Source organism: Centruroides sculpturatus, unplaced genomic scaffold (assembly GCF_000671375.1).
Source record: "Centruroides sculpturatus isolate CEXI.00-Female unplaced genomic scaffold, Cexi_2.0 scaffold678, whole genome shotgun sequence".
In the NCBI taxonomy this organism is placed as follows: Eukaryota; Metazoa; Arthropoda; class Arachnida; order Scorpiones; family Buthidae; genus Centruroides; species Centruroides sculpturatus.
The window spans coordinates 154770-164961 of NW_019385241.1; the positions used below are offsets into that span (position 1 = coordinate 154770).

General features: G+C 30.0%; 1 protein-coding gene across 1 annotated transcript in view; it reads left to right on the forward strand.

Annotated features, from left to right (window-relative positions):
- Nucleotides 1-10192, forward strand: part of LOC111636613 (cold shock domain-containing protein E1-like) — a 92917-nt gene that overhangs the window by 49544 nt on the left and 33181 nt on the right. Inside the window, exons 3-5 of the mRNA XM_023381895.1 lie at nucleotides 3050-3211; nucleotides 3330-3426; nucleotides 4485-4639. Coding sequence (XP_023237663.1) covers nucleotides 3050-3211; nucleotides 3330-3426; nucleotides 4485-4639 — 414 coding nt within the window. The remainder of the gene's footprint in view (nucleotides 1-3049; nucleotides 3212-3329; nucleotides 3427-4484; nucleotides 4640-10192) is intronic.

Genomic DNA, 10192 nt, shown 5'->3' on the forward strand with positions numbered 1-10192 from the left:
TACCTAGATGTCATTCTTGCGATCTTGTGAATTGTAATTATACAAAATAACACGCGATTAGTAGAAAAATAGTATATGGTAATTATATATATATATATATATATATATATTAAAAAATATTTTTATGATAAATATCTTATTGAATTATATTATGACTATTTTGGTCAAATACATGTTGCCTTCATTCTGGTAGTAGAATAATTCCACGTTTATAAAAGTTTTGATGTTTGCTTACAAAAAACGGATCCAAGTAATTTGTGACATTTTCATTTCAAGTAAACGTCTTACAGTTTAAAAAATTTTATAAAGACTGGAACAAGTAATAATCTGAGGTGCCTGATCTGGCAAATATGGTTGGTGTGATAGCACATCCCATCTGAGCTGTAACAGATATTTTACAGACAGATACAGATATTTTTTATTGATAATATACCAAAGGTACATTCCCGGTACCATTTACATACAACTGGGTGAGTCGCGACAATGAATACAGTTTACAAAGAAAATTGGTGAGAGGACAAATACCGTAAAAACAAGCTGTTGGAGATAAGTGACTAAGACAAACTAATAGATGCCAAAAGTACAAGTTTCAGAATTGAGATAAATAAAATGCATACAAAATAATTGAATGCAAAATACATAATGTAGAGTAAATAACAATAGTGAATATGATGCTTGTCATGTACAGTACCAAAAATAAAGCAAATGCGTTTACACAATCAGAAAGGGTATATGTACAGTAGAACTAAACGTGGGCACGCAGGCCCTTGTACAAACATCAAAACAACGTGGACATGCTGGTAGAAATGGCAAGTCCAATACATACAAACGCATATAAATAGAGGAGGTTAGGCTCAGAAGAGCACTAGATTTAGGTAGGCACGGTAGTTCATTTAAAGTACATGTTTACAAGGTTACAGAAGGCACTGTAGGTGTCCTTGTGCCTGAACAGACAAATGAAGTTAGAGGGAGGCCAGTTGTTGTAATTATGCTATAACAGTTTCTGACATGTTACCAAACTTGTGTGAAATTTGACATTATCATGGTAAAATACTACTACTGTTTTGTTGATCAATTCAGGCTGCCTTTTCTGTTTGATGATATTACTCAATTTGTTTACTTGATGGCAGTACACTTTCGAATCAATTGTTAAATTGTCTGGTAAAAGCTCAAAAAAAATTTTTCTTAAAATCCCACCAAAGAGAGTATCTCTCTTTAAGAGCATGTGGAACCCATATATTGAGCTTTGAAACAAAACCAATTCGTTTCAAGTAATCATAAACAGTTCAATTCGACAAATTTAATCTTAGTGATTTCACATGCTGTTATTTGGCAGTTTGCTTCAATCAGTACCTTTATTTTGTTTTCACTGGCCATCCAGAACGTGGTGTATCTTCAATATTGAAATTGCCAGAACGAAATTTTGTAAACCAGTTTTGGCACTGTCTTTCTCTCAACACATCATCTCCATATATGTACCACAAGTTTTTTCTTGTTTGAACAGCATTTGATTTTTTGGTAATAATAAAGCAAAATATGCCAAAAATGATGCTTTTGATTTTCCATATTTGATGGGACACCAGAAAAAAAATATTGTACAGAATCAAACAAGTTTTTACAAATAAGCCTTAAAATGTCAGCTGTCAAAATATATAATAAAAAATATGGTTTAAAATGAAATTGGCTGGTAAAATACATCTAATTCCTCTATTAATAAAAAAAAACGAAATTACTTTCCGAATAACCCACCAGGAACCTTATTATTACGATCATGACCTGACTGTGAGAGAGAGAGAGCTTACAATCATTTACATGTTGATAAATACCTTAAGAGTTCATAGAAATTGAAGATCCGTTCGAAACTTTCAGGGCGTAGGGAGTCACTTTTTTCTGAAGCAGCAACGATTTCTCTTGAGCGATGACAGATTCTCGAGTGCAATGGCAGCGGTGATGACAAGTGGCTGGACACACACAGTTCAAGAAAAAACTGGATGATGGCTGCTGCTGATTGTCATCACCCCTCCTTTTTATTAGGGAGCCCCTCCTGGGTTTTTCCCATGACTTGGTTAGGAATTTTAGTATATTGGGACCAATAGTCAATTTTTAACTTGTTGGTTCCGGATGAGATATCCAATGTGTCACCTTCAACAAGGAAGTAAGTTTGTGGGAACCAGTTTTAATTGACTTTAACATTTTCGTTTTTTGTTTTGTCTCTCTAACTTTTTCTCTTGACAAACAATATTTAAACAAAATATCTCACCAATTTCGGCTCTCACAAAACTTATTACCAATGTTTTTCTGTAATATTTCAGTAATGAACTTTGTCATTAATACTTTATGTAGAGTACATATTAGGACTCACCAATGGCCAAGCAGTTCCATTTTCTGAACATCAGAAGTTCGGTTGTGGGTTCATGCCTCACCTGGACAGGTTGGTCACATGGAGTTTACTGGGTTTTCTCCACACCCTTGAATAGGGGCCAGTTACCCATAACAAGACTTCTCAGAAGGTATTTTCCCTAGGCAGATTGCCCAAGTGTTGTGTTGTTGTAACTTAACAAACAACCAGTACATATGAACATGAGAAACTAATATTCTAAATCTGTGGCTCTCAAAGTGATGTTACCAGTCTTGGGGTGGTGAGTAAATCTAGGGGGTAAAAAAAGGCAAGGGGTCACTGAAGGTTGGGTCCTGACTGATTGATGACCATATGCAATGCTTTAGGTCATTGGCAGCCTTTCCCTTTCCTTCATTAAAACAGGTAAGAAGAAACATTTTAATGGTTTCAGGTAAGGAGAACAATGTACTGTACGGTAAGGACATAAAGTGTGAGGTTTGTAGCAAAGTTTTTTTAAGAATATTCCCAAGTCTTTCTCGTGCAAGGGAAAATGGTTGGGGTGTTGGGTATAACTTTATGGAACCAGGGGAGTGGTGGCACAAAAAAGTTTCAGAATCACTGTTCTAAATTATTATTTTTAAATATGAAATAGCTATTAAAAACATACATAAAGCTTTTTAATTGAATATAATTATTTTATATATATTATAGAATTTCCAGCCGTCACTACAAGACAGTGCAATACATGCCTACCAGTGCTCTTCTTTTAGTCAAACATCAAATAATGGAAACAACAACATCAATAAGAACTCATCGCCTCCATCAGGAACATCAAGTGGATTACGTGAAGCGGGAATTGTTGAAAAACTTTTGGTAAAGCATTAAATTAATTTTCTTTATTGGAATAATAATTTCAGTAAAGAAAAGTAAATTAAGCTCACTTAAATTGAATTTTTAGTGCTTAATTGTTTATTTAATATTTTTATTACAGCATTCATATGGCTTTATTCAATGTTGTGAACGACAAGCTAGATTATTCTTCCATTATAGCCAGTTTTCTGGAAATATTGAACATTTGAAGCTGGGAGGTGAGTAAACACTTTTCATTGTTTACTTGAACATTGTAGTTTGTTGTTAATTATAATCAGTTTATATATAAAAAAGTTACATAAATTCTAAAAAATCTATTTATTTTATTTTTATGTTATTGATAAATCATGTTTTTCAGTTGATAGTTTAACCAATAGTTTTCAAATAAAATTATACATAATTATAAAGTAAAAGTCTCTCTATATGGAGTATTTGTTTGAAAGCATTAAACTAAAAACAAGAATTGCAGCTTAATTATCACAATAAAGTCAATTGAATTTTTGCCTATTATGCCTTTATTTTTATTTTTTGTTAATAGTTCATATTCTGAATCTCTGGTTTACTTGAAATACATTTTGAATGTCAGATTCTTTTGACATTCCTCCTTGGTCCTACCAGTGTTCCTATTAGTCTTACTGTTCTCCTGTCACTTCTCACTCAGCAACTTAACTATCATCTGTGATAGTGAAATTGTCCAGCATGAGAATTAAGTTTCAGCTTAACTCATTTTTGCCAAACTTAACTCAGCTTTGCCAAACAGCTCTTGAAACTTTGCTATTGCAAAGTTTCAAGATCTGTCTACAGGAGCCCTTGAAAAGACACTGTTCTGTAAACAAAACACTATTTCAAACTAAATAACATATGACATTGAAATTTGGCATGTGCAGTGCAGAGAGAGGACATTACAGGATTTTCAAAATCATCAAATTTGAGGAACAGCAGTTACATGCATCATAATTACAGGTGAAAAATCAGTGGAAAATTGACACCCTAGGCAGGCAATTCTGTAAAAATAAATAAATAAAACTGCATACAGTTGCAGGTTGAATATAAATTAGTTGCAAATTAATAAGTAAAAATGAATTAAGTTTTGGACTAATAACTGAAATTGTTTTGAACTTTACATTTTTTATGTATTTTGAATGTATTTCTCTATATACTTGTATTTTTATTATTATTATTTTTTTAATGTTTTTTATTTGGGTTAAATATCATTATTATTTTCATAAACTTATTAATAATAAATTTGTAATATAAACTTCATTTTTCTTTATAGACCCAGTTGAATTTGAGATGACTTATGATAGACGTACAGGAAAACCAATTGCTAGTGCTGTGGTTAAAATTTCAACAGAAGCTTTATCTGATGAAGTTCTTAGTTCAGAACGTGTATCTGGATTTGTTACGACTGAAGTTAAGGATGGTGCTGAGGTAAACATCATTTTTTTTTTAATTAGATGATATTTCATTTTTTCTAAATTTGACACAAATATAAAATGATATATGGAATGTTTCATAATATATTTACTAATTTTGAGGATAAAATATGAGTAAAGAGTAGACATTTACTAAATTTAATAATTTTTAATAAATTATTATTAATTTAACATATTAAGTGTCATGTGTTGCAAATATGCAACATCCATCAATTCATTCAGGCCAAAGAATAGCATGTGTTGCATTTCTGCAACACATGCTATTCATTGAAATCTGCATTGTATTACTTTGGAGCAACATTCTAGCCATATAAATATAATGTAAATAGAGCATGGCCTGTCAATGTGGAAATTTGCTCTTGGCCCAGTAAATTTTTTTATGATAGAATGCTAATACAAAACTTAATTTTTTTCTCCTCTAAAATATGAGAAATATGCAAAATTTAATTTTTCTATAATTTTTTTTTTGCACAATGATCATGAATAAGTACAAAATTATGAAATATAAAGCACAAAAGCAAATATTTGAGAGAGAATCTTTATTTCCTTGTAGTGAACAAAAACATTAATAATAATATTTTTAGTGATGATTCTACTTTTACTTAGATTTGTATCCATCAATTTATGCATTTATGTGGTAAACGTTCTGTTGAATTTAGAACCTGATGAGCATAAAAGATGGCGTAGCATGATCAGAGAAAAATCATTTAGGCCACCTGTTGTGATTCTGCAACATGCCTAAAATTGAGAAAAAAAATATTTTTAACAATGAAGACTTAAGAGGTCATAATTTTTGTGTGATTTTGTCCATAAAAAAAGAGCATGGCCCGTTGTGATATTTTGACTCTCTCTCTTGTGGTGTTTAATGTGCAAATTTCAAATGAATTCAAAAAAAGAAAAGAATTCAAATGAGGATTCAATTTTAAAATCTAAAAAATTATTTAATAAATTTATTTTCATCTNGTAATTTAATAAAATTTATTAATCAGTTGCTATCAGAAAAATTATAGGAGGAAAAGAAACTGATGCAGATTATCTGCATTGATTAATTGCATTGTTTACTAAAAAATCTGTTCATATTTTTCATTCATTAAATCTAATGCTGTTTTTTGATATCTTAATTTCTTACCAGTTATGTGAAAATTCATTAAAATTCCTATCCCATTTTAACAAATTTATCAAATCCCATAATCCCATAATTTATCAAAAGTGCTAGATAGTCTGATGCATTTAGATCAAAATACAAAATAATAATTATTCTGTCATCAATAAAAAGCAAAAACAAGAATTCTAAAAAGTATTTTATTCATCATTTAACTAAAATTTTCTGCACAATAACTCACAGCTTAGAAAGGAAGATGATATAGAAAAAAGTAATTTTCATTTAATAATCAAACTATAAATGTGATTATTATTATTTTCTGTGGGATTGTTATATTTGGATTGAAAATATTGTTTTTGGAAAAAAAAACTAATGGCTACAAATTAATGAAAATTGGAAGCAGAAGAATAAATAGAAAAATATTTAAAAAGAGAATAATTAGTTGTTATAGCTGTTATATACAGTACATTTTTGTTGGCAAATGTGATAAACTGTTTGTTACCTAAACATGTTTATAGTAGAATGTTGTATGTTTTATATAAACATCAATAGATGAAAGATGTAATTACAGATTATTTCTCTGAATTCTGGAAAATAATTGGGAACAAGTATTTGCTATTCTTTGAATCAATTTTTAAATTTGAAATAAAAATTAGTTTATTTTGAAGCAATATCTATACTTTTTCTAGACTCAACTATTTTGTACCAGCACTATATATTAAATACAGTATCATTCAATTTTATGGATTGTCTCTCTTAAAAATAATCATAAGAAATAAATGATCATTTATCATTTCTTAAAACCATTTTACTTTTATTATACATATTTCATACTTAATATGTATGTTTTTGGCAGTGACTTGGCATTACAGTATTGTGTGTCAAAGAATAATAATAAAATATTACATTTAGTGGATCATAGATTTTAAGAAAAAGTTGTAGGTAAACTTATTTTATTATTAACTACCAGATCCACGACATGTGTACTACTTTCATGCTTTGCAATAAGTTCCTTTTTCATTTTAGCCTTTTTTGTGCCTTCCTTATACTAGTTAGACTTTGTTGTTTCCACATATTTCTTGGATGCCTTGATTAATAAATAAAGGTTATATTGGGTTGAACAGAAAGTTTTTGCATATTTTTAACAGTTGTCATTACTTAACATAAGTGTGTTATTTAATTGTAATAGTTGCAAATTTTAACACATTATTATTAATTTGAGATTATATTTTTTTGTTCACATGCTTATTTTATGCTTTGAATGCATTTTTCATTCTGCACATGCTTTGAACTCTGAAAAATTTGAAGTTAGCATTACTTAAATTATGAGATAACATTGTACAGAGGAACAAGACAGAATACAAGAGAAGCAGCTCAGATTTCACGACTGTTTTCCAGTTGCATCAAGACCAACATATATACAATGATTTTGAGTGTTATTTGTTGCTTTACACCAGGGGTCGCCAAAGTGGCCAATATAACATTATTTGGGGTCGATTATCAAGCTTGAGCTAAGGATCAAGCTTATCCGTCTCACTGATTGTCAGTTTAAAAATTATTATTAACAAATATATAATAAATGAAAAAATGCAAAATTAAAAGAAATGTATTAAAATAGTAAGTATTTTGTTTTGCTTGTAACATAAACTTTTTGGTGGAGGTCGATGTGAGGTTTCGAAAACTTGTAGGGGGTCGACGATCAAAAAAGTTTGGCGACCCTTGCTTTACACAGACACTAGTACAGTTGGATATCAAAGACCAGGTTTTGCTCATCTAATAGCATGAACATGTTTGTGTACTTCCATGCATGAGGACTGCATTAGACCCAAATATACAAATATTATATTGCCATGACTTGCATCTAATCTGCAACTTGCACAATGTGCACAAGATGTCACACAGGGATTTCAGTGATGCCACACAGGGATTTCAGTGATGCCACATGATAAATTTACAGTGTACTGAACCACAGCTCCTTCAGCATATTTTATGGACTAATCGGGCATTGTTTTTCCAGAATGGAGTGTATAAACATCACAGCTCGAACCATTGGGCAGAGCGTGCTCCACAATGTGCACAACATATGCGATACCCAGTGTGTTTTATCTAAATGTTTGCTGTGGAATTTGGAGTGAGCAGCTTCTTGGTCCCATATTCATTGACAGCATTCATGACTGATATCTGAACATCCTAAACATGATGAATAAATGGCTTGATGACTTACCTTTAGCACAACTATACAGCAGGTTTGGAAGCAGCACAATGGTGTAACAGCTCATTTCCAGAAAGACATGCATCAGTGCAGTTTGCACAGCAGTTTGGCAACTGTTGGATAGGACAACATAGTTCTCTTCCATGGTCACTTGTTCCCAGACTTCTCTTCTCTGGATTTTGGGATTTTTCTTGTAGGGTCCTCTAAAAGAATTGCTGTATGATGCATACCCATCAGCACTAAACAATGATAGTGAACTGGAGAAAGACATACGGGAGACCTGTGAAACTGTGATACCAGGAATGGTGTATGCCATCTTATAATGCCATACTCAACTGTCTGCCTTCAGTGACAATGTAAAGATATAGTCATTTTGAACGTTAAGCTTTACTTTGTTCTCTAACAAAGTAAAGCTTAATTTTTTGTATCAATTTGCAGTTTGCAATGTTGTCTTTATTCTTTACAGTCAGAGATTATTTGTGTTATGCTAGATTGTCTTAAATTGATTTCCTGTGGTTATTTTAGTGTTGGAACAGGCATTCACCACATTCATACACTTGTGCAGTACTGGAAAGATTTCTTTTGCTCTTGGACAGATATTTAAATGGCCACATTGTATAGCTAAAGTAGTAAAAAACAGGATACCCAATAGTGTAGAAACATAAATGAATATTTACAAATTGAAGATGTGCCTTGTTAGTAATGATTATGTATTGATAATGAGGAACAATACAATGAACATATCATATATTGTAATATAATACTAGTAAATCATTTATTATGTATATCTGATTATGTTTTCAGACCTTACGATCACTTTGTAGATAATTAGAATTTATAATTAGTAATTTAATAAAATTTATTAATCAGTTGCTATCAGAAAAATTATAGGAGGAAAAGAAACTGATGCAGATTATCTGCATTGATTAATTGCATTGTTTACTAAAAAATCTGTTCATATTTTTCATTCATTAAATCTAATGCTGTTTTTTGATATCTTAATTTCTTACCAGTTATGTGAAAATTCATTAAAATTCCTATCCCATTTTAACAAATTTATCAAATCCCATAATTTATCAAAAGTGCTAGATAGTCTGATGCATTTAGATCAAAATACAAAATAATAATTATTCTGTCATCAATAAAAAGCAAAAACAAGAATTCTAAAAAGTATTTTATTCATCATTTAACTAAAATTTTCTGCACAATAACTCACAGCTTAGAAAGGAAGATGATATAGAAAAAAGTAATTTTCATTTAATAATCAAACTATAAATGTGATTATTATTATTTTCTGTGGGATTGTTATATTTGGATTGAAAATATTGTTTTTGGAAAAAAAAACTAATGGCTACAAATTAATGAAAATTGGAAGCAGAAGAATAAATAGAAAAATATTTAAAAAGAGAATAATTAGTTGTTATAGCTGTTATATACAGTACATTTTTGTTGGCAAATGTGATAAACTGTTTGTTACCTAAACATGTTTATAGTAGAATGTTGTATGTTTTATATAAACATCAATAGATGAAAGATGTAATTACAGATTATTTCTCTGAATTCTGGAAAATAATTGGGAACAAGTATTTGCTATTCTTTGAATCAATTTTTAAATTTGAAATAAAAATTAGTTTATTTTGAAGCAATATCTATACTTTTTCTAGACTCAACTATTTTGTACCAGCACTATATATTAAATACAGTATCATTCAATTTTATGGATTGTCTCTCTTAAAAATAATCATAAGAAATAAATGATCATTTATCATTTCTTAAAACCATTTTACTTTTATTATACATATTTCATACTTAATATGTATGTTTTTGGCAGTGACTTGGCATTACAGTATTGTGTGTCAAAGAATAATAATAAAATATTACATTTAGTGGATCATAGATTTTAAGAAAAAGTTGTAGGTAAACTTATTTTATTATTAAAAAAAATTATTTATTTTATATAGTATATTATTATTATTATTAAACATAGAAATGGCAATTGAAACAATTAATGAGATGTCTTCCATAATTAGAGTAGAAAACTGAGGAAGTAATTGAAAAAATATCTGATTAATTTTCAGATATTTATTTTTGTAATTATACACAGATCTAAATATATAAAATTGCTTGTCCTGACTGACTCACTGACTGACTGATTCATCATCGCCCAGAGCAAACTGCTTAACCTAGAGAGGTGAAATTTGGTAGACAGTTAGGGTACGTCATGGAAACACTAA